General features: G+C 29.3%; 1 protein-coding gene and 1 long non-coding RNA gene across 5 annotated transcripts in view; one reads left to right on the top strand and one right to left on the bottom strand.

Moving 5' to 3' along the window:
* Positions 1–27231, top strand: part of LOC116775581 (hemicentin-1) — a 249666-nt gene that overhangs the window by 195193 nt on the left and 27242 nt on the right. For all 4 annotated transcript variants that reach the window (XM_061525171.1, XM_061525172.1, XM_061525173.1 and 1 more), the window contains exon 5: positions 12854–13024. In XM_061525171.1, coding sequence (XP_061381155.1) covers positions 12854–13024 — 171 coding nt within the window. The remainder of the gene's footprint in view (positions 1–12853; positions 13025–27231) is intronic.
* Positions 15794–19254, bottom strand: LOC116775582 (uncharacterized). Its single transcript, XR_009753260.1, has 2 exons — positions 19175–19254; positions 15794–16311 (listed from the first exon to the last, which is right to left on the bottom strand). It is a non-coding gene; the product is annotated as an uncharacterized LOC116775582 (long non-coding RNA).

The following is a 27231-nucleotide window of genomic DNA, read 5'->3' as shown; positions in this document are numbered from 1 at the left end:
AAGAAAGAAAGCGTGCTCAAGAGAACATTACATAAGTAGGAAATAATTTAAATTAAACGGGGAACACGTTTATATTAAAAATGTCAGGAATAGAATAAAACCTAACTCATTCCATACTTCGTGTAATCTAAATGAGTAATTTTAATTTGACCATTGAACATGCTCAAATTAAACAATACTTTGACAATCATAGACAGAAATTTAAAGCAACATGCAACAGTAAATATATTAATATTTTTCTTGTTATAGATGGAAACACACATCACTAAAAATAAAAGGACCTCTCATTTCACGTGACATTACGCAGTGACCCTGATAATGACCGTAGAATTATCCGAGGTTCAATCTCAGGATTACAGTTATAAACATTATTAGATGAAACTAAAATATCTTTTACATTTCAATTTCAATGTTTTTTTAATAATTTTAGTAGAATTTAATAATCTTAACAAAACACGGGCATACTATTAGAAATTTTATTTAAATCGGACGAATGTAAAGATTCACCGAGTAATATAGCACTTAGTCTTATCTCAGAAATGGGGATATTCCGGAAAAAATCTGCTGAATTATTTCGAATTCAATGGTTTTTAAATAACTGAAAGATATTGGATTTATCAGCGTTATCGAGTTAGCGAGAATTAGCTTTAAAATATCCTGATATCAATTCTCTAATTTTTAATGATATATTGAAAATAAAAAAAATCTTCGCTTTTCGTTCTACCTTCAATTTTAATATTGTACTATATTGTTAATTTACTGGCCTTCTCCATCCATTACTGACTATTTGATTTCATCAAAATAAATTTATTTATCACTGAAATAAAGAGGAAATATAATAAGGCCTTTTCAAGACCTGAACTCCACCAGTAATATTGACAGCACATGTACTATATGTGTTAAGAATATTTAATAATGAAGTTAAAAAAACCTATAATATTACAAAAACGATATTTTTTTTTATAATAATAAGGTTTGCTTGTTCCATTACAAAGGAGAACACCAAATACCTGGTGTAATTAATATCAAGTTATATATTTTATTGCACATTCAATAGAATACGCATTGAATTCAATCATAGCTTTATTTTACGAGATATATTTCTACTCGGATGTATCCAACAAAGATCAACGATAAATCACAACTCACAAAACTACAAGCGGTTACATTAAAATTTCAACCAAATCGTACTTTTGCTTAAAAATATTCTTAAACAAATATCTCAATTTATCATTTGTCTGAGTGATAAATAGAATTTGAAAATTTTTCTTAAAAGAGAAATCAAAACAAACTCTAGTTTCCAGAATCTAAAATAGTCATTAAATAAAGATTATTTTTTTGATGTGAATGTGTGTATGTTGGTGATAAATGATTATAACAAAATAATAAGTTATTTTGTCATCATAACTCATGGAAAATTGGTCTGGTTTTCTTTGGGATCATTAAATATAATTTATACTCCGATAGGCCACGTTAGGGAAACCCATTTAATTACAAATCTGTAATACAATACCGTTTTGTTTTGCGCGAATGCCTCGGGCAGTTATTTGTCTTTAGTTTTTCACTATTCAGAAGCAACCATTTGTCTTGAAACAGAATATTCTTTTCAGTGGCCAACTTGCTTGCTTATTCAAGCGGTATTTCGCTTAAAGCACAACAAATTTAAATTTTGGCGTGAAAGAAAATGTTTTACAATATCCTTGGTTTAAAAGCGGGATAGAGATAACTTACTTTGAGAATTTTCAGTGCGCTTTAAAAAGGTGCGGAATCTTGATATTATCTTAATAAATATAGCGTAAAAACTCAATAATATAAATATTTTAAAACGCAAAATGTAGCGAAATTCAAATCAAAGTATTAAATAAGAACAACATTGTAAGAGGGATAAAATATATTTATTAATAAAAATAAAATACAAAAAAAATTACCTTAATTAGTTATTATTACGATATTTACCTGCAAGTCGATCCTGTTAGAGGCATATCTTAAATTCATTGAAAAAAGAAAACAGTCAGACATAGAAAACATTATAATTAAAATGGTATTGCTGTCGATTTTGTAAAAAAAACAGTTATAATTATAATCAGACACTTCAATTTAATTTATTTAAATAAATCACTATTTTATTCAATACGTATGAATCGATCTACCTGCGGTCCTGAAGTTAGCCAGCCTCCTGGTTCGTTTCTTGTTAGATATTCATATGATGGTGAAGTAAAATGTGCGGGTCTCGGCGATAGAAAACAATTTCAGGAATCCAGCAATCTTAGTCGGAAATCTAGATGTAACCTAGATTCTGAAGAATGTGAGGTTAAATTATAAATCTTTTCTGCATTAAATATATTTAAAACAGTGAAATTAATTATAGGTGTTGTGCAAATACAATGCACGGTATTTGTTTGAAAGAAACCTTTTATAACAAGAAGTATTTAACGCGATTCTGCTACTACCAACCAGTTGAAATCGGGAAATAGATTAAAAATTTAATTCATCTTTTATCTTTTCGTAGATGCTCGATCAATTATTTAGTTTTAAATGCTTACAATTTTTTGTATCAATAACAGTTCATATTATGAGTTATAGAACTACAAAAATAAAGTACGATTAAATCAAAAATTCTACGAAAATTTGTCAACGAAAACACATTATGTTTTGAAAGTGCACATATCTTGTATAGTCAAACAAACGACGCCTCAACTGGAAGCAAGCCAAACTAGATAAATATATATCTATGGAAAACCACACCCACAGAAAGAAATAAATGAAATACTGGAAAACAATTTTCGGAATCTTCTATCTAAGAAAAAAATATCAATTGTATAAAAATAATATGAATGTACTGTTTGATTTTGTACATTATACAGGAGATATTGTATTAAAATCAATTTCAATATAAATAAAATTTATAAATACTTTTTCGATTATTTACACATATTAGCAAAAATAATATATAAAATATTAATAATATTTTTTAAAATAGAAATATTCCAAAATTTTTAACAAAAACATACCAAAAGTCAAAAGCTGCAGCCAAGAAAGGGATTGCCAAGGATTTATTTGCAACTATTTTGGTGATTATCTATCAGACGATTCGGCTGGAAAAATGTCTTGCACTTGCTTATCTTCTGGATCAAGTCCAAATTCATTCTTTTTATGTCACGCTTTGTAAATAGATTATACTCTATAGGATATTGATGATGGCCCTGTATCAAGATTTGGCGCTTCAAATGATAAATGTAAAGTTTTAGATGTTGTAGGGAAATGTTGAAAGATGATAAATGCACCAGTTTTATAATAAATGATCTGTTTTGACTTATAAATAAATAATGTGAGACTAAGATTGAATCTAGTGTGTTTGAGCTTCAGAATATTCGTATTATGATTTATTTACAGATTATAAATACATCCCACTTCTTTAAATAATTTTATCTATTCATAACTATTTACCATACGATAATAAGAATATTTTTTCAAAAATAAAACTTATATTTCTGTATTTCAACAAAATTTGCTGGAGAGCTCTTATTATATGAACGTAAGATTTGAATCTGCCGTCATTAGTGTATTAAAGTGTTGGCAATCCCAACAAGAAAAGATTTTGTCAGCTGATATGTTAGAGTTTTAAAGAAATTAGAACAACTAATTAGGAAAAACATTTCTTTTTAAGCGGTAACAGTTATATGGTATACATAACTTCAAGAGACGTCTATATGTAGTGTACTCATTTATTTTGGTAATCAGTATTGGTGTCCTAAAATATGTGATTCAACATCAATAGATTTTCTATTTTTGGGTTATTTGAAGTCAATCTTTCATGTCAACCTGTTAATCACCTGTGCATTACAGAAGGAAATTAAATTCTGCACCAAGGCAATTTAGCCAGATATATGCTAAATAGTGCGGAAAGATTTGATAAAAGTGTTGGTATTTTTCCAGTGAAGCTCTACGAAATTTGTCGCATTTGAATACATGTAGATAATTTATCTACAAATAATCCCATACTGTGATTTTTTTTGATTGGATAAAAAAATAACAATCTGAAGACTAAAAGCTCTGTTTTGTACCTCATATAAATCTTTTATTTTATTGGAAGGTAGTTATTGCTCGAAATAAAAAAAGTAGAAATAAAAAATACAGGAGAAATAAATATAAAACGAAAATAAGATTTTCGAGTGTAACTAAAGTTATTGGATACTAAGCGATTTTAATTATTTTGTAACTACACAATCCCGACGTTTCGGGTGATTTTGTGAGGAACCGAAACGTCGGGATTGTGTAGTTAAAAATATTAAAATAAAACGCGTGGTATCCGAAAAACAATTAATAATAGTTTCATTTAAAACGAGAATATTTAAAAGAAATATCAAAATCAAAGTGCAAACAATTATAGTTTAATAAAATATAATTTTAGCTTAGTCTAACGCTGCAATATTTTTCTTAATATCTTAACGCTCTTTCTTGTGCTCTTTGAGAGTACGATTCATATAAAGAGCCGTAGTAACAGACTTGATATAAAGGTATCTCATTAGCGATATTTTTATCAATGCTAACGAGATGTGGACGATAGGACCTCAATAAACTTAGTTTAGCAATAAAATAGATAGATTGTTTTCTTTTGAGTTTCACAAGTGTCCGTCTAGACGATGCTATTGTTGCTGTTTAAATTCTAAGCCTATTGTATACATAAGTACAATGAAAACAGATTTACTTTCATTTTGTGTTTGGGAATTTTGTGAATAAGTTACCGAATGTAATTAATGAGAAGTATTTGTGACTACAATTGCTTTTATTTATAATACATTGTTAAACTCTTAGTTGCTATGCATTAAGAATTTTAGAAGAAATTTTTAATATAATTTCAAATTGAATAATAAATAAAATATAATTTGAAAATAATTTTATTTAATTTCTCTATATTTTAATTTATTCTTTAATTTTAATTTAATCATGTCGCATATCGTGTGAATTTAATCTCATATTAACGGTTAACGGTTAACGATAGGGCTCGGAGAGACATTTCCATAAATATTGAAAGACTGGTTAACGACTTTTTTAACGACCTGTCGTTATTTAGGAAAGGTTAGAGTACAGTTTCAATTTTTTAAATTATTTTTCCAAGGCGAGCGAGGTAATGCATGCTAATGCATTTTGTTACTTACCTCGTGACCGGCAAAAAGGTTTGCGATATGTGTTTTAATGCTGGATTATTATATCTTAATGTTTTGTAAACATCTCATACATGCACCACACGTACATATTTACTATACGATTTAAAAATAATTCTAAAGGAATATAAAAATCTTACTTCGATATTCTGAATAATAAAAATAATTACGGGGCCAACTTAATAATGTTTATTTTCAGGAAATATTTAACTCATTATAATAAATTTAAAATGTTTCATAATAAATAACGTGATTTTGTTTATGTTGTTCTATGGAAATATATACGGAACCAGGATTCTATTATTGGAAGAGTTCTTATATACTTTTACGTTACCACCAAAAGGGCTGTTTGCTTTCGAAGGCCCTTCAGCGGTTTCCCGCAAATTTATTACAAATTAGAAGCTAATATAACCAGCAACTTCGTTTAAATAAATGTTTATTAGAAATGATTTTGAACCAATTATTGTACACTTTTATATATATTTAAATTAAAAATAACTTTTATTTATACCTAACTTGTTTTTTGTTACAATAATTTAAAACACGAAAAATCATTTGCATTTATGATAAGAATTTTACAATCCTTAAATTCTTAAAGTTTCGGTTTAAAAAATTTATAGACATTTTAAAAAGTTGCATTCAATTTCAATTTTCACGAAAGTTATTTTGAAAAGTTCAACTGATTTTATCACACTACTTACAAACTAAAGTAATCTCGCAAACAGTACTCAGACTGTTTCTACTTGTAACTCAAACAGCGTTATCAACTGTGCGATCGTTCTTTTAATTTGGTAAGTAGCAACACGATCTTTAAGAGATAACAAATAAACACAATACTTTCAACCAAACAAAGTCTCCGCTTGTATTTAAGTCTAAGTTTTAGAAATTAATATATATTTTTTTTAATTGTTATCATAGTTTCTGGAAAGACAACACATACAAATATTTATATATGACATTCAAACAGAGAACATTATTTTTGAAGGTCGGTTAGCATGCAAACGTTTCTGATAAATACCTATGTTCCAGAAATATATAAACACTAAAACCTACTCTCTTAGGCATTTTGCGGAGATATGTCAAAAGCATACAATATGTCTCTCTTAGTGTTGGCAATATACATCGAATATCGACACTCAAAGAATATGCTTTAAAAATATCTTTGAATTTTAAGTGAGCATTGTATTCGTATAAATTGTTATTAAGAAAATAATACGCTTAAATATTGCCTTACATTCAGCCACGGAAACCTCTTTCCGCAAAAATAACAAAGGAGAACATGTTTAAAGGAAAATAAATATAACACCAATCCAATCCACAAATACGTACAATGAACAAAACAAAACTAAGAGCAATACAAACAAAAGTTATTGAACAGAGCACTATATTTCTACCACACTCATCCAATACGATAATTCAGTGCAGTCGTACGATAAAGAGCCGAGCAGGACATTAGTCGGCATGGCGATAGGCCAACATCGATATATTCCCAACACTAATGTGTTGCGATTTCCGATCTTGAGATTTATCTAAACGGAACTACATTTAGTGACGTGATGTATTTATTACTAAGCATGTGTTGAAATATTTCTTGACGTATTCTGTGAGACATTTCCTTGATATTCCTTCATAATAACTGTTTACTATCTATATTTTTATATGTTCGACAGTAAATAAAATGCTCTGTCCGCAAAGAAATGTTTAGCAAAACAATATAATTTTAAGATGAGACTGAAGTTATCCAATTGATCAGATTTTTTGGAGCCGAGACCTTCCCAGACGTTCCAGTTTGATTTAAAATTCAATTCATTCTGAAAGAAAAGCTTTTTTTATTTCAATTCGCAATAAAAATGTGAAAATCGAGTGAATCCGTAAGAGGGAACTAGTTCGGAATTCAATAACAGGAAGCCAGTGTAAAGTTTGACGTTTCCGTTTTAAGTCGGATGTAGAAGACGTTATCTTAGCGACGAATCTAAAATTCTAAGATACCAAGTAAAATATTATTTGAATGCTTTGTGATAAATATGGTTCCCGCTAATAATTTATCAAATTAATGATATTGAAACTCATTAGTATATGTTAGTATGATTATAATTTATATGCTGTCCGCCATGTGGCCGGAATTGATAATAAATTTTGCTATATCAGTTTAAACGCTCCGATAGAAACTATGAAAGTTCTCGCGATGAAGAAGTTCTGAAAATTTATACAAGGTGTTAGGAAAAATGCAGATTTTCACAAAGTTTTGAAAAAAGCTTAAAATTACTTTCTAAGAAATTTTACTATAAGAGATATGCGAAAATATTGAGATGCTTTAGAAGTTGAGATCTATTTAGCACAGATTATCAATATTACGGAATAAATATAGAGGGAATAAACAAAGCGTTTTTATCGTTTCCTCTTGATTGACTTTGCTTACATCTTTATTAATGGAGTCCGATACAAATCTGCACATTTTGCAGCAACTACATATGCGAGTCGAGGTCTCGCTTACAAACTGTTTATATTATATTTAAAGGATTCAGAAGGAATCCCAGGCCGTGACCTAATTAGGTATATTAATAATTACAACCGTTCTATTGTTTGTTTTTCGCAATTAGGTGAGCACAGAAAACTTTTAATATAGAATTATTTAGTTCATCATCGCGTCGCTGATTTACTTTGAGATGAATATTTGTTACAAAAAAATGTCTTACTCTTTACACTTTCACAAGAAAAATCCAATTAACAAAAATTCTAATTTTTTTTCTGTCTTCATCCGCGTTTAATTCGTATATTTCTTAGACTTTTTCTAAATTGAAACAGTCGGTAATTAGGAAAACATTTCCTAAACAGTCGATAATAGACGTTGCCTAATATTTTGTCTGATTTATTTGTAATACTTATTTCAAATATTAACAGTAATGACTTAGCAGGTATGGTATATTAATCGAGAAAAAAGAACAAGTAACAAACGGTCTGTCCTATTTATAATATAAATATAACGTTTAATTAAACACTTCCCAGAGCACTGTTACATCGACATCAGAGTTGTAATTTTCAGACACAGGTTGCTTCATGCTCGTAAATATATTTGTTCATTAAGTGTCTGGTAATATGGTGTCTAAATAATATTACGGTTTCTGGAAACGTTTTGCGTTGCGGACTATTTGAGATTAAGTTAATTTTGCTCTATAGTTTCATTTGCGACATTTGGTAAACTTATACCTTATTGTTTTGCTTAATAAATGTTATTATGTTTATTCAGAAATAAACACTGTTTTTGTGGTAAATTTTATGGTTGACTACATAACAATAGAAATGCTCTGTTATTTGATGTGAAAATGTAGATTCAGATTGTATTATAAGATATAAGCCTGTCTTATTTTATTGTCCACAACTTATTAATACAAATCAAAATAATACAAACAGTATGTAGTATAGTATTATTATTTAAGTTATTTATTCTTTTGATATTTATTAGAAAAAAAATGTATTAAAAACTGGTCTCTGTAAAATTACGTTTTAAATTAAGATAAGTTCAAAATTAGGATACACCGCGGTCAACCAATAATGCTTTATACAAATCGGTACCCTCTTAAAGATATACAGGTCATATATTTAACCCTTCCTTGGACAGAACATCTTCAATACATTTTAATGAGCCTAAGTAACAACATACTGGTTGTAGAAATTGGAGTAGCAATTAAGTTAAGCAATTAAGGAAATACTTTATTGGTCTCTCAAGGGCCATTTCACCTTTCCCGAGCCCTTCACGGAACCCTAAAAAATAATTAACACACTATTGTATTTCAGGAAGTGAACCCTTAATTATTGAAAGCTGCCCATAATGTAATTTCTTTTCAAATTTTAAAGTACTTTCTTGAATTACCGCCAAATCTCAATGACACTTTACGGTTAGCAGATAGCGAAGAAATGTATTTAAGTCACGATTATAAGGTTAAGTCGTGTTTCAAAATAGTTTAATGAGAATATTTAATTGGTGTATTGCGACATAAATTTTATATATATATATATATATATATATATATTGTAGACATATAATCATTAAATACATAACGGACACTTATTTTTTAATCTTGGTTAATATTAAAATGGCCGTGGCTCGTAAATAAAGAAGGTAATTTGCTTGAATTTTTACGAGCTCTGTTATAACTAACATAAATCACCCGATAATATGATTAGCTTAAGTAAAGAGAATATTTCATGCTAAGAATATTGGAGCTGGATTTAATTTCATTATGAGCAGAATTCTATGTTGATAACAAAGCTAAAGAGCGGTTCTTGTTACGTCGAATATTTTTAGAGCAAACAATGTTCTATTGCGTGTTAACATAAATTGAAACGGCTACTCCTCGGCAATTACATTGAAATCTATTGTAAGCTAGACTCACAATATGAATATTCATGTAGGCGTAACACCTAGAAATGTAAACAGTCGGATTTTCAGGCGCCTCGCCAAACATGTACCAAATATAAAGGCTTGATAGCTGTTGGCCTAATTTAAGGCTTTGGTTTTAAACTTTTGACATTAGTAGCTAGTTCCGGTCTAGGAGAGTGTTTAAAATAACAAAAGTAGACTTTATTTAAAACTGACTGCGTCTGTTGCTTTATAGTGTCATGTGTACTTAAGCCGTTTGTTCACATAATATACAAGAACTTTTTTATAAAGTTTGGTATTGAAAAATGAAAGTAATATATATAGCCTTGAAAATTTTAAATTTATTTGTATCCGTAGAGAAATTTGTATTTCAAAATTAACAAATCACTCGCAGAAAGTTATTTATAACAAGTTTATAGAAAACTAACCATTGCCAACATTCAAAATGTAATTAAACATGTTAGGAACATGTGGCGAGATTTATGTAAATTATCAGCGGACGGAAATTTGAATTTAAATTAGGACAAAAATTTGTAGAAACTTTAACGTTATCATTCTAACTTGTAAATTTTATAACTATTATTTTTGCATAATATCATCCAAATATTCAACTGGAATGTTAAATTTCATTTAAATTAAACCTCTCTTTACTCAAGCACTTGAAAAACAATGGGGGTTCTGAAATGTCTAAAATCATATAAAAATGTCAATACTTGTGAACTTTCCAAAAGGTATTTTTAGTTTAAACATCGAATTGTAAATAGAAGTCAATTTATTTTCTTAGTTCTACTGAAGTAACGCTAAACAAAATGCAGCCTAACAATACGAGGACTAGAGTGCATCTCCCAACACTCCACGCTTCAATAGAAATCTCCATAACTCATTTCGAAAACTTGACAGAAGTTGTAATTTTATCGAAATTCGAAATATTTCGGTCGAAACCAAAATGATATATTGGCAAAGTTGTTGTACAGAATCAGCAATTCCTTGCAAAACTTACGAACTGCATTTTATTTATCTATATTTACCGACATAGCTCATAAATATTTATAAATTTTTGTTTACATTTCGGATACTTTGAATTAAATGAGGTTTTACTTGATATAATAAAAAGACATGAAAGAAAAATTTTAAGTGATAGCTAATTATCACTAAAAACCAATTTCACCACAACATTAATTAAAACTGTCACTTCACATAATGACAAAACACCGCCCATAAACGCCAACTGACAGATGTCAAATTGTCGTAGTTTACGTTGCTGTATCTTTTAGAGTTATATCAAATTAAATACAAATAATAAATAAATGAAATTAAAGAAAAAGTAAGCGTCTATATTAATTCCTTAGACTTAAAGAAGAATATTGCTCTCTTTGGTAGTTATTGACAACATATTTAGAAGAGAATAAGGGCTAGGAAGTCATGAGTTAAAAAAAAAAGGTAAATAAAAGCCATTCGCATAGAACTATTAATCAAAACAAAAACCGAATCTATACCTTTATTTATATCCCTCGTCATCGACAAAAAAACATTTGACAGGTATTGCGCGGCCATGACAGTTTCACAAATGGCGACAAATTTGACAGATACGCAATTGAATATCGGAAGCGAATCAATATGTCGTATATCATAAAGTTTTTTTTTTCTATAAGAAATTTGACATTCATCCAACTACAATGTGAGAGGTCTGATTTTATGTGTGGTATTTTCTCGAAAGAAAAAGTTTTAACTTTGAATAAAAGATTTATGTATTACATACTATTATTAATATCGTTGAGCTTTTTATAAGTTTCTCGACCAAATTTTTTTTTTTAATAATAGAACTCTTGTATTTGTATCGTTTTACTGAATATCATTGTTCTAATAGTTTATAATTATGAAAAAAGGTTTTTGTTGACTGTTACGGTAATTTTAAATAATATAACATATAATTTATTACTTGTGAAAACGAAAAAGAAGAAAAATAAATATTGGTTTTCGATTACCCTGAAGTAACTTTGTAAAAAAATTTTTACTCGATTATTAAAAATGTAATATTGAGTCCATAAGAAAATTACGTAAAACAATGAGGGGCAATCAAGTAATGACATTAGGGGGCTCTGATTGGAGGAAAGTATAACCGCGCGCAGAAGTGTTAAAATATTTTATATAATATGTATGAAAATCGCTTTTAAATTATTATAATAATATTATACTGGCGTACTGTAAAAAATATTACTAATTTTCAATTCCATAACCTTGACAAAATTATTTGTTTTGTATTTTCATTGAACATTTAAACAATGAATAATTATTTTTTAACCAACTTTAAAAGAAAGTAGGCTCTCAATAATGCTATATTGTAGTATTCAACAGATTTTCGTTCATAAAGCTATATAAATATATACATACATATATTTAAGTATTATATATGTCGGTGTTACATTTGCTTTATACAGATTTTGTCTGAACCCCAGGAAAAGATTTTAGGCGACCGACTAAAAAGTCAACATATCGTCAACTTCATTTTTATGACGTATCAGAATATTTTATCATTAACGATCCTATTAATTCAACAAAAAAATTCACAAACCAACTTCTAAATATTATTTTATACTAATATTAAACCTGGCTTATTTTATATAAAATTAACCAATCTTAATAATGAATATATCGCTGTAAGCTTTTCCTTCACAACTGTACTTATCAAGAGCACAATGACAAGGCACGCTTGAAGCTTTTAAACTCGTTAGCGAATCCTACTTTTACAAAAATAATCATTTGTTATAATAATAACGTATCATTATAGATTCCTTTATGACTTTTAAAAACATTATTTTCCTTTGATAATTTTATTTTATTTCAATTCAGTTTTTAATATTCTTATTTGGGACTACATACATATGTATAAAAATGTGATCGTTGTAGTTAAGGCTATGTTGTGAGTTAATATTTAAATGAATTTAAGATTCCGCCGTACATTTTATACCTGTTTATATTTATAATGTTTATATAAATAACATTTATATAAACTTCAATTCCATTAAATAGATATTTTATTCTATTTGAGGATTCTCTGTTAATTCTATTAATTTTTCCAATGTTATATCACTATTGAGTTATTAAGTGTTAGTAAAATAAAAAATATATATTTATATAATTACTACTTATAAATCATCATTGATTCAAAACATTTACAGACATTGAATTCGAAGATAACAAGTTCCTTGTAGAAATAACACTAAATAACTATTAATATTTTTTATAATATTTTACATTATTTTATTAAAAATAAACTTTTAAATAAATTTGACTTTATTGTTCCCAGTTAAACCGAAATCTGTGGAAGTGAGAACTGGAGAGGGTCTTATTTTGTCCGAGGGCGCCGTGTTTGGACCACTTCTAGAGAGGACGAAGGTCAATATAACGTGCCTGGTTGTGGGTGGCAAGCCTCAACCAAAAGTCACTTGGTATTTCAATGGAAAAGAAAGACTGGATGGTAAGTTATATTATTATTTTTTTTAACTTTAACATCCTACGCAGAGAATTCGAATGAGCCAAAACAGAGGAAATCAATATATCTTTCTTACAAAAAATATTATCAGAACACGTAATGTTTTTTATATACTTCGCAGAATTCGATAAATTTTTGTTATTTTTAACCGTACAGGAACCAATTTTAAATGAATCGTACAATATATCATTGAATTAACAAGTGTAATTTGCATAACAGTCCTGCGACCGGTTAATTCAAACTAGCAAAGTGCGGAATTAGAATCCAATGTGTAATTTATTAGATAGGACATGACCTGTTTAGCGTCGAGATAACCGCTGTAGGTGTAGTTTCGATAATAATATTAATGGATGTTGGATGTTTTATCGTATACTAATTTGCAAAATGTAGATATTTGCATTCGCTTGAAAACGGGCCACGCCGCAGTGAACGGCGTCCGAGTTTCGAGTAAATCGGTCAAAGAGTCATTATTAAATGAATCTTTGATAGTTTCTTTCTGAATTATTTTATTCTTGTATATTAAATACTAATACCAGGTAGAATTTGACGACCAACGAAAAGGCACTTAAGGTCTCAAAATGTCATAAAGAATATTTATGAAGAGTAAGCTTATACTATATCTATGTTATAAATATGTTTAACAGATTTTATCTTCTAAAATACCACTGTTTTGATATATGTGAAACTTGAAATAGTACATTAACATAAGCTGATGAAGGTGGTCAGTTTAATATCAAGTAAAAATTAAAAATATATAGATTATAATCTCGACTTTAATTTTAATCCGTTGACTGATAATATTCTTTTGTTATTTAGGTTTGAAATCTTTTAAACTTTTGTTGTTATTTATTTATATAAATACTCTTCAGTGGCTGTTCATTAAAGTTAAATAATAAATACAAGAAAACATATTTTATAACTCGGGCTATTATATAATTTGTTTGGATAACATTGCATTCTACCAGCTACATGCAAATTTTAAATCCTAAATTTATATGCGGATTTCACTTAACTACTAAACTGATTTCTTTGAAACAATATATTATTTATTTATATATGAGGAAAACAAATTCTTATTTGCATTACAATTTAATAAAACACACAATCAAAGCTACGGACAAAAACCTGATATATAAAAAAATAGTAACCACTTTATTAAATAAGTTTTTTAACAATTTATTTTGAAAGGAATTCGTATTTGAAAGCAATACTTGCTTTTCAAACAAAACCAAATCGTATCGAGGTCTAAGTGTTTACTGTACGATACTTTATTTATACGATTCAAATATATTTACCGTAATACTGTATACTCTATTCCTATTGTAATAAGGTCTAGAGTATTGAAATTGAAAAAATAAAACGGTTTAAAGTTTTAAAACAAAATACTAGATTTGGAATAAGCTTCTTTTTGTGAATAATATGACGAGAGGTTTGAGTACAAGCATGAATGTCCAGATTTAATTTTACCTTGGTCAAAATGAAATCATTTTTAAAACTATCGGAGGTTGGAAAACGTATAATAACTTGTATTACACATACAAAATTAAGGTTCCAGAATTCTCACGAGCAAATTAAGTCTTTAACATAAATTATATTTTATAGAAAGAGAAAATATTAAATCACAACTAAAGTTAAATGAGGACCGGTTAGTGGTTTTTTTTAGAAAATCGGTCGAAGGTTATTAAAAATCGGCTATCCAAAAAAAATTTTATTTTATAACTTTTCCGGTGATCATAAAAAAATATTAACTAAGTTATTCTAATTGGTTTGAATTAGAAACAAGAATCACTATGATATACAAAACTCCAGAGAGAGGAAAAACATTAAAATATAAGAATATCATAATTTAAATGAAACTATTATTTTTGGGATTACTACTCGTATTTTATTATTTTTAAAAACTACACACTCCCGACGCTTCGGTTACTTAGCAGCAACTGTGATCACGGGCAGACGAGATGTGCATGTCTGTCAGATAATCTTGTTATTTATCATCTACCGCCAACGATTTCTGAATATTCTGGCGTACAGCTCTGGATACCCGCAGAATGCGCTTACGGTGTCACGAAGACCTGAGGTGTGGTCACAGACATGGATTTTATGCCATGATGATTCCAGTCAACACCTGGGACCCCCTCTTTAAAAAAAATATAAAATACACGTAGTAATCCGAAAAATATTAGTTTCATTTAAATGAGTTCTCGCAAAAGTCTTGGATTTCAATATCATAAATTTTGTACAAACCAACAACACAGAAGCAAAACATTCCAACATTTCCTGTGTAATCCAGCCAAGGGTAGCCAACGTTAAATAAACGAAGCTTCTTGTATGAACCACCCAATTCTACCCGTTGACCGCTCATTTGCGGAGCCACTGAATTCGGCACGTACTAAATTCACTAAAGCAAATATTCGAGTAATGTTGATTTTACATCACAAATATTTTTAAGGATCTCCAACGTTACTCCTAGTTAAACCTCGTATCCAAAGCATGCAAATTAATTGTGATACACTACGATTTCTTTTGTTGAATTCTTTATTCTTCCTGAACAGTCTTTATAACTGTCTTCTTTTAAACTAACGTTTATTTTCAAAGTTAAAGTGTTTATTTGTATTATAAACAGTAAGAAAATGAAGACGCTAAAAAATGATAATATTCTCGTTAATTTAGTATATCCTATAATTTAACTTTTTTCAAGACTATATTCAAACAAGACTGAGTGTTGTTTGAAACATAAATGAATATTTTGATGAGTTATCAAAGCCGATCCTTCATCTTATATAATGTAAGTTATTTAAAGTCTAATACAGTCTCTTGTTTTGTAACACGTTCAATACACAGCTCATAATAATATCAGCTCCGCTATTTATGATTCCAGTCAGCATTGCACCTACACCTGCATTTCTCATCCGCCTCTATCTTGAAATGAGAATATTTTACGGGGCAAATAGATATTGAAGTGAATTCATACGTGTCTTATAAAACAGATTGAAATAAGATACAGGATGTTCTGGGAATATTCAATATATTACAAGGTTATATATTAAATTTGTTCTAAGCTGGATAAATCGTATTTTATTGTATGTTTGAAACTTTATTGATAGTTAAAAACACGTAAAAATAATTGAGTAAACAATAACAGGTAGTAAAATTTGAAATTTAGGTCACATATAAAATTATTCAGGGAAAATGACAAAAATATTGGTCTATTGTATATACCCATTTTCCAAAGCATCTTCAATTTCCAAAGCTTCGATACAAAGAGAATAAAACTGAAACAAAATATAATATGAATAAATGTCAAACACATTTATTTACGTATATGTAAATATACAACACTTAAAATAAAGTATAGAATTTTCACGTCATAATTTTCTTTTCGTAAATCAATCTAAAATACTCGTGAACAGATTTAACATTCTCACAACCCACACAATTCTCACAATTCAGTAAAAGAAGCTGTCAATGGCGTTGTTTAAAATAAATAAAATACCCGAAACAAGAGGCGAAGAGTGAAAAATGTTGAAAGATTCCAGCACTTTATGTTTCAAGTAAGTCAGAGTATGCACGTCAAACACAAGGAAATCCCTGGAGGAAGAATTTGGAAATAACGTTAGAAATTTGGATGCTGAAATCTTTGATGGTTATAAAGTAAGGCTGGATGGGTTTCTTTGGTGTGAAAACATTATAAAAACTTTTATATTAATTATATGGCTGATGTAAATGAATATGAAGAAAATAAATATTAACGTTTTGTTATGTTATTTACTATTTCTGCCCTCAACTTTCCGCTTGTATTACAAAATTCAGCTCGGACAGACTTATAAGGTGTATCAAATTAATTTTTATGGTAAACAACTGGTTATTTAGTCTGTTTAAAACGATTGTTATTCTGTATCTCACGAGCAACACAAAATTTCATTATGAGTTATAGCCTGTGTCTATATTACTGTCTATATGTCTTATTCTACTGTTTAATCTATATTTCTGTGAAGTTTCTTCAAATTTCATTGAGTAATTTTTCCGTATTCTTTATGGAACAACAACAACAAACATACTAACATTCATACATTCTCACAAACTTTCACATCTATAATTTGAGTAAGATAGTTTTCTTACGGTAATTTATTTATTGCAATTGTCATTTTTCATCATCATCATTACCATCATCATCAGCCTATCGGAGCCCACTGCTGAGCAAAGGCCTCTTCTCACATGGAGAGGGTTAGAGCATTAATCACCACGCTTGCTCAAGACGGGTTGGCGATTTCAATGTGACAATTTGAAAATATAAGACCAGGTTTCCTCACGATGTTTTCATTGTTTTTTATTTTTAGAAAAATTATTTTACAATTTGTACATAGACGTAATAAAAAAAACATTATATTCATTTTTATGAGCAAGTTTCCCAAAAAAATATGCAAATCATATGAGTATTCTTGATTGAAATTTTTGCCACGACCAACCATCAAACACAGCCCTTTGTCCTTCATCCTAAACAAATATTATTAATAGATAAAATGAACAGTGTCCAAGCTTATTATTTATGGTTGGAACAAATAACCCATCGCTGAATACAAATTACCAACTAAAATCGTAACAAGATAAATGTTGAAAGTTTTCAAATTTATACGAGGTACTAACTAAAATGCAGATTCGGAAACTTCACTCAAAGCACTCTGACAGAAGTTTGCTTATTGAAAATCATCCCCGTTATATTGACGGAGCCTCGACGGAAATTGTTATAAAAATGATTCAAAAACAAGACAACGCAGTAAATGCGCGGGCAATGAACGCGTGTTCCTGACCTACGCATAAAACGTCTCAATTTTATGTTTCTCCGATTTCTTAATTACCAATACATATGCTATATAAATATAAGGTAAAAAAAACCACTTTATAAAAACTGAATATCCCCGACAGACATCAAATATCAGAGCCGATGTCCAATCGAATATTTTCCGCGCAGTTTACTTTAACGAAAATTGAAAAAAAAAGCTGGAGAAGTAACGAAATTCAAACACAGAGTTTGGAAAAAAAAAGACGGCAGTGTCGATGGAATAAATGGGTTTTTATATTATATTTCATGCTTTGGAAATAGGTTTTTTGACGTAGCCATGCACTCTGAATAACTATACCTGTGAATTTTTAAAAGCAAATATTAGTTTCCCGCTCATATACGGTCAGGAAACATACCAATATGATAAACAGGAGATATCGTTTAAAATTTGGGCAACAAAAATAACTTCTCAACGGCAGTAACAGCAAAGTTTAAGAGTACAAACAACTTATGTGTCGATATATTAAAATGTTCCAGTTATTTAAAATAGCTTCGGCTTGAGCTTCAAAATATACAATCGTTTTAGTAACTACACGGCGCATGGGATGACAGTTTGAAAAATTCTTTTCAAATTCAAATCTAACGGGAAACGAGCTGAAATATAGAAGGTATGTTTGCTCGGAGTTCCTCAAAGTTTACACTCATTTCCATGTTGGGTTCAAAGGTGTTTTTTCCGCGTTAATATTTATGGATATCATCTAACATGTGTGTACACATTTACATTAAGCGTACATCTTATTAAGAGTATGTATTTATTAAGTTAAATGGTTGTGTACAAATTGTTTGCTATCGTTGGCTAAATCGCTATTGCAGGCGTTTCATGTAGTGAATATTCCTAACCATAAAGTTGAGCATCGCTGCGTGTGTCTGTCAGAATGCACTCGTCCGACGTAAATTCAAATTTTACACATGTCAACCCGTTTGATGCTTGTATGTATTCTAGATTGGACATTGTTATGCTTCAAGTTTTTAACTACGCTACTGTTGTGCTCGAAAAATGTTTGGAAAATTACCCATTTTAAAAATGATACTATACTGTAAATAATTTACAATATTTTCAAACTTTGATATTTATATAAATCATGAGTACTGTTAAATCACTCTCGTGATCATGTCAGAAAATTAACGAATTAATACCTCTTAACCTTCCGAGTCTTTTGTACTTTGAGCTTTAACTCCGTAGTGCATATTTTCAATACAACATATTGAAATAATAATAACATATTAATATAAAAAAATAGCTCATATTTAAAGTCGGATAAACTCATATATAACACAACACAACAGAACCTTACGTTTTAATCAGTGAGAATTGTCCACTCCAAATAAAATCCAACGATATATGAAACTAATCTTAAACACTAGTGAAACACGGATACATAGCGGTCTTGTCTGGATGTACCGACTCTTAGTATTGTACAATATTTGAAAAGTAATTTAAGTAAATAATTATTAGCTATAAGTTCATAGTTATGGAAAATAGAAAAAAGTTATTTAAATAATGATACTTAAGATGATTAATCAATTATAAAATATCTAATTCAACGTTTCATTCATAAACTAAGATAAAATTAATATTAATTAAAATTCTTGTAATATATGTCAATAAACTAATTCCGTGTTTATAAAGCAGTGCGAAACAATCGGATTTTTAATTTAGAATTTTAATTAAAAACGTCTCGACTGACTTTTCATAGTGAAAGTAGTTGATATATCGTTTTTATTTCAACTGTTTTGGTTATATTTGACGCTCGCCGTGTGAAAAAACTGTGATCGTACAAAAAATTATTATCTAAATATATGAATGTAACTTAAACGTTTGATATTTAATTTAAAAACTGTTTTGAATGTTTTTCTTATAAATATATTACATATATATTATGTGAGAATATATTTTCTTTGGTCTCTTTTTGCATCTGTCATATGAAGTGCTTCATATTCGTGACTTCTAAATCAAGGAACGCTATATTTTTATCGGAGTCAGCGCCGCAGTAAAAGTCACGATTTAACGAAACAAAGTAAACATTTATCTGTAAATAATTATATCAGGTTTGAAAGTTAATAATTTACCTTTCGCAATGGCTGTTTCATAATACGCTAACTTAACCTGAGTTTTGAATTTAATAAGCGGAATGAAGTAACGAAGTTTCTTACGAAGTTCAACATTGTATGCAACTTTTAGTTCTGCCTTATTACCTACTGTGGAACTATCCTTAATGAGTAATAATTCTGATAATACAAATCTTTGTATCGTCATTGTATAGATTTTGCTTTTGAACCGAACTCTAATGAAACCTAGTCAACGACGGGTTTAAATTGACGGTAGTTAGAAAATAACTATTAGTTAGTTAATGGTATCATTGTTAAGATTTTATTTTTGTGGTCACGGTCGCTGTAAATTTACCGAAACTACGTGATACAAAATAATGAAATAACGCTTAGTATCTAAGAAACTTAGTTCTATATAATTACTCAATTTTATATTTTAGATATATATTGTATTTAAATACAAATAAATAAGTAAAATAAAGACTTTTATTATTAATTTTTTTTTTATATTATTCTTATTTTAATTCAAATCAGAATAATTTCTCAACATGATTTGTCAAATTCAAATGTTATGCATTAAACTCACAAACACACATACATAGAAAAGTCCGCAACATTTGCTATTCATTAGAAATTCTAATTAATTTTAATGAAACCACCGACTGATTTCCCACGTCGCCAACTTCCAACTGGAACATCTCTGTTTATTTAAATACATGGATCGATACATTGATAGTTTATAGTGTGCAGCGGAGATACAGAACATAACGCTCACATAAAATATGTTAAGGAAATCTCTTAGCGTGATTATTTGAAATATCTAGAAAGGGTATATAGGGGTACAATATGCTATAAAATTAATACATTTTAATACATTTATATTATTTTTTAATACATTTTTTTATTAATTCAATTTTGTGATTTTAATTTAATGTCCATTCAGCTTGATCATTCAAATCAAATCAAATGCATTAAGTTTATATGAATTCCAAATCATACCAGGACCTCTGTTTTGTTTTGTGTTGGCAGTTACTAAGTATTCGGTGATTGAATCTCACTAATCACATTAAAGACGGATGAAAGCAATATATGAACGTATCTATATGCATATGAGTCGTCTACAACTTGCAGTTTGTATGTAATTTAGTTGAAGACCGCAAGCTTTGTCGCCAACGCGTTCTTATTAGAACACTCTCATCCGGCCCAAACGTCGTCGGCAATCCGAACTTATATTAATTAAAAACTAAATTATTTAATATCTATTATAATACTTATTGCTTTATTGATGTATATGACAAAATATATATTATTTAAGATTTTAAGAAGATAATAATTTAGAGATTTTAAAAATATTTATTACTGAGTTATGAATATTTAAGGTACATTAACTATTTCTAATGTTTAACGAACGTGGAGATGTAAGTTGAATTAAAATTTAAATAGTAAATCCTCCGTACCGATATGAAGATTAAATATTATATAGAAGGCTTTTCACCGGCTGGAGTCAAGACACAATAGTTCATTTAATAATGTGACTGGAACGCGATATGGTGATGATAGCAGGTTCGAACGCTACTCGCGTTGATGAATTTTCCACTGTTTATTTTCAATTTAAGTTAAAACTCAATAATATACTTGAAAAATAACGTTAATATATGTAACGAATCAAAGCCTTACAATGTTTGTATCTATTAAAACGCGTTCGCCAATCACTTGAACCGTTCTCAAAGTTCAAAACTTGCGGAGATTTTAGCGGTGTTGACTGAAACTTGATTCAAGTTATCTTAGCGAGACTCAGGGTTATTATTACTACACTTCCTCTATTATCATTTTGTATATAAAAATACCTTTGTTGAATTGTATTTTACATGTATGATATAAAACAAAATCCTGATTTATGTCAAGACAGTTTATTTTTCTACCATATTCAATGAATCTGTTAGAACAAATGTGATGTATATTTTTATATGTAACAATAAATAAACTATGTAATTCAAACGGTTATTGACTACCGATTGATATTCTGTTCATAGATCAAAGTGGAGGACAGATAACGTGCTACTAATTACGATGTGATTCTCTTCATTCCACAAGCTCTATATTACGAAACCTGAATGCCTGTTCAGTATCCACTACAACGATATTCAAGAGTTGTATAATATCATATACTTTAAAACTGGTGCTTAAAAAAATGTCCATTCAATGAAACAAAAACTTAAGTACCTAAAATTCAATTCCAGAATATTTGAATTTGAAATAAGAATGCTAACTTTTAAAGAGCTGTTCATGGCTCTTTGAATAAATGATTGAATTTAAACCGATTTTGGGTGTGAAAACTTAGATTCCCAATAATGCAAGGAAACTTGTTACTCAAGCAAAGAAAATTCGGTCCGTCTCGCATCGACTTACCCAGTCGGGCCCACGTTATGCAACAATGTACAAACTATATTATAACCATAAATTCGATATTTTATATCTCTCCACTATCATCCATTTCAATACGATTTATCAAACGAGAGTCGACGTTTTATATTTTAATATAAAGTAAAATTAACAATATATTTGCATAATGTCGTCCATTTCTATTCTAATATAGCAACCTTTTTTCCGCTCCAATAATAATTCACGGTATTGTTCAAAATGAATTTCAATATTGTAATAAAAATATAGCAGAGACGAGAAAAATTATAGGAAATAGTTATTTCTATTCTTACGACTTAGTTATAAATTTGTTTTCGTAAAAACTACATTAAAAATAATTTCTCCACAGAACATAAAAACTTGTGCTTTTTATAATGTAATGTATTCATATTGCACTAGAGGGTATAACTGACTCATTCTGAGCTTACAACTTAAACACGGTGTTATATATATTACATCACATTTTTTTTTTTAATTTATAACTCTCATATTTAATAAAAATTGAAACTTCTCGAACTTTTCTGTTGTAAGTATTGTAAATATCAAAAACCTTACCTTACCTTTACTACCTTCCCCAATAATTATAGTTATATAAGCTTTTCCACGTAGAATACGTAAGTGATTTACATCGGTCAAGAATATATAACATATATACTTACATTTACATATATAAAACTAGTTTAAGAGTATAATATGTATAGTATTGAAACGGCTGCGAGCACATCTTAAAACTGGTTATACCCACGCCATACAATAATAATAAAATTAAAACACTTCAAACATAAATTTCATTAAAATAACAAAGTATTGATAAAATTATGATTTGTAGAGCACTTCATAGGTTTCCAATTGACTTGTTTTTTTTTTTGATAAAAAATACTCTGAATGATTTTCTAAATTTAGACAAATTCGAGATTCTTATAGGAGAAGGGACATATCCACATTTAGAAGATGCAATGCGAAAACTGCCTCTAAAATTATTGAAACTCTCAAGGTTACTAAATTAAATTACGTAACATTCCATATAAAGTAATTTCCTTTTCATATTTTAGCAATAGAAATTAAATTATAAGACTAATGCAGGCTAGTTTTGTAATTAGAAATATCAGCTACCAATAGATAGGAGGAAATGACGTTGGCAGTTGACGCGAGCCAGTTCACACAGTTTTCTTAAGAACTTTCATCAGCCAACATAAGATATGTACTTTTATTAATGCCTATTGAGAAGCCACAGTGAAATTTGTGTATTTATTTAGTTATATGTATAAATCTACTAATAACCTATCAATTATATAATATACCATTATTCTTCACAGCTTCAGGATAGGACACATAATCTAACTCACATGATATTCCGGTCAACATTCACAAGTAATGTTTGTAGAGCTCCATTACAAAGTAATATTTAATAAGGTGCTGTTTGTTTGTCATAACTTATTATTCAGTTTCATCTAATTTGAAAGTAATGGCAGCTAATGGTGGGTATCGAGAGTCTTTCAGGACCGTACTAATGATATTATAATTGTTATTTACTTTGTTTTACAACTGCGATTCACGAAAAGTAAGAACTCGCTCGTTAAATTTATTTACTTTAAAGCAAACACTGTATTCAATCCTAGTATTAATAAACTAAGCGTCAAATATAAAGAGGAGGACAATTTTTTCTTATTTTTTTCTTATATTAAATTCAATCAGTCCAAGGTAGAGAATAGTCTGAAAATTTGTTATTAACCAAAGCTAGAATAAACTACTACGCTAATGCGAGTTACATCTTTCGGAACACCAACCTCTCCTAGAAAAAAACTGTTTTTTTTTATTTTTAAAAGCGCCAGAATCAATAAGTTTTTATTTTTCCGTCTAAATTATAGAATTACTTTTCAAAAATTACAATAGCCCTTAACTTTAATACTACTAGAGCGCATTGTAAAATAAATCCGGCGTCTATTAAATACATAAAGTAAATTCACACTAAGAATACCGTTTCGGAAAATACAAGGAAATCACAACAAAACTAGGACATGTATTTTACTTCTAGCAAAATTTTTATTCATTTTTGATTAAGTACAAGTATTGCTGCTTACTAACAAGATATATTTATCATCCCCCTCATTATATACGAGAATCTGTTTAAGAAACCTGTTTAATACGAGTAACATATAACAGAGGATTAAATTATGCCACTTAGCAAGAACTTATTTTTTTTTTCATTTAAAAGTCGCAAACGAGCAGACGACCAACTTGGTAGGCAGTAGCCACACGGACATGGACATCCGCAACATCTCTGTTGGGGATGCGTTGTCAGACTTGGTTTTTTATGAATGGGTGAGAAAAAGGTGGGAATAGGGAAAGGACAACCGGCACTCTCATTCATCGGACGAAACGCAGCCATTAAAGGCTACTCCTCATCGATCTTTTGTGAGAGGGTGATACTTCCCCTGTCGAGCCAGCACATGTTCGATCTATAGTTACGTGACTACAGCTAGGCTCTACCACCTACAAAACTACTTATGTTTTCTGTCAACTTTTAATATCTTAAATTACAGTAAGATATTGAAAATTCTTTTAATTGATTTAAATAAGGAGTCAACCTCATTTAAATTAATACTATTATTTCTATATTTACAAGAAGTTACACATAATATTGACAATGACTTGATATCGTTTGATCACTCACGGGAATAGTCCATCACATAGAATAAAAGCTATCCTATGTTCCTTAAAAATGTTAAAAGATTAGATAAAGTTATAAATAAGTCCTTATAATCTATTAAATACTAGGAAACTGCTTCAAGTACTAGGAAACAATTATAAATTATAAAATAGCAAACTCTTTAACATTGTCGCAATTTACAAACTAAGCACGTGTGTGATGTATGAGACAGGAAATTAAGGTGATCTCTCTTAAATGAGGTACATGACTTGACAGCACTTAGTGTGTTATGAATTGTTATATACGAGTGAGTTCATATTAGTTTGATCACTTTTAACTTTCACTGCAACAGATTATGGAATCGGATTATTAGTTTTTAAATTACAAAAATAAACATACAAACAAACTTGAATATAGTATTACTACTAATATCTAATCTCTGAATAATATACTTTCTTTGTCTTCTATAAGGATTTTTTTCAGAACTACAAATTGTATTTTTTTAAACCCTTAGATTTATCGAACCGCACAAATATTTGTTCTTCTAACACTCGTATATTTTGAACACAATTCTGCTGATACCACTCGAGTTTTGATAACGAACTGCAAATACATCTTTGAACTCAAACAGATTAACTAAGACGAGTCAAATTTCACTACAAACCAGGGTTGAACTGTTTTAATAACAAATATTTGTATTGATCTCAAAACATACGCTTACATCGAGACCTGGGTGATATATTGTGACTTTAACATATTTCCTAACAGAAATTTCACAAGTTTAGTCAAACATTACATAATTGAATTGAATGCTATAAATATGTAAATTAGTGGATGTGTATTCCTCACCGCTGACAGTTCTGCACAACATAAAATAAAATACAAAAAATATATATGGTTAACTTGAATTGAGAGCTTATAATATATATACTAGGTGTTCTGGCACAGCTGTTTTGCCATATAATTTATTTCTAGGGAATTTCTGGTGTAAAAAATATTGTAAGGGTATAAGGATGTGGTAAAAGACAACAAGAAGCGCAAAATGGCTGGTAAAGATGAGTAAAAAAAATACCAAACATAATTTTTTTTAATTTATTTATTTCTCAAAATTATTTATATCATTAATAAATTATGAAAGAACACTAACCAATATTATCAATCAATGAATGCTATAATGTTTGAAGTTTAATTTAATTTTCTGTCAGCCCATCTTTAGATAGCGCAAAACAAACTGGACGATTTAGTTACTTGAGGGCATACCATGTGTAATTATAATAATATATAATTGTCCTAAGTGCTTATGATCAGATGAATCAAAAAACGAATATGTTTAAATTGAACTGGCACATTTGTAGGTTTAATAGGTATTCCTAGTATTTATTTTATGTATATATTTTCACAACGGAACTTGCTTTTTAAAGTGCTGGATTCGTTATCACTTTTATTGATTTTTGAATATCTTATTGCGTATCGTTGTACAGATTATCGGAGAAATAAGCAAAACGAACAATCTGATACGGGATTTCTTTGTTTAGTATTTTTTCCATATCCGTCTTGTCCTTTCCAGAATGTTAGCTGACATTGTAAAAAATTGTGTGGTTGGTATGGCATGGACAGCAATGAGCTTATTTTATGATAAACTTGCCCTCAGGTTTTTAATATACAATTGTGTTGATGACCATTTGCATTAGCTCTTCAAACCGTTTCTGTTGTTGCGAACGATGTCATTTGAAGCACCAATTGAATTTTCGCATCAACTTGAGGAACATGTTAGAATCCATGCTGAAAAGTGAACTCTTCAATGGTTCAGGTGGTGTTTTAATGTCAGATAGTTGCAACTTTCCTGAAGGGTAACTCATCCCTGTCGGCTCATTTTTGAATTTGAGAGCATGACAATGCGGGCAAACCTTGTCTATAACACCAATTGTTACGTTGGAATGAGCACAATATGCAATAGAAGCAGGAATGAATCAGATATAAATGCTCAAGTACCTGTTGGCGTGTTGGTCATTTGTTCCGCGTCTATTGACTGTGAAACGGTGTGATTGTCGTTGTTCTAATTTTGTTGTCGATTTTCTAGCACTGACTGTTGTTGTTCTTGACGCAATTCACCATGCTCACACGCACGTCAGTATTTTGCTGGTGGATTTGTTCGCCGGTTCTTTGGAGTCTTGTATTTAACATGCTTCTAGATCTACTTGTATTACGGCTCAAATCGGCCCCTTCGCATTT

The sequence above is a fragment of the Danaus plexippus genome, chromosome 27, assembly GCF_018135715.1.
Source record: "Danaus plexippus chromosome 27, MEX_DaPlex, whole genome shotgun sequence".
NCBI classification, from domain to species: domain Eukaryota; kingdom Metazoa; phylum Arthropoda; class Insecta; order Lepidoptera; family Nymphalidae; genus Danaus; species Danaus plexippus.
Note: the sequence above shows the minus strand (reverse complement) of the source record. Positions and strands in the feature narration are given on the sequence as shown.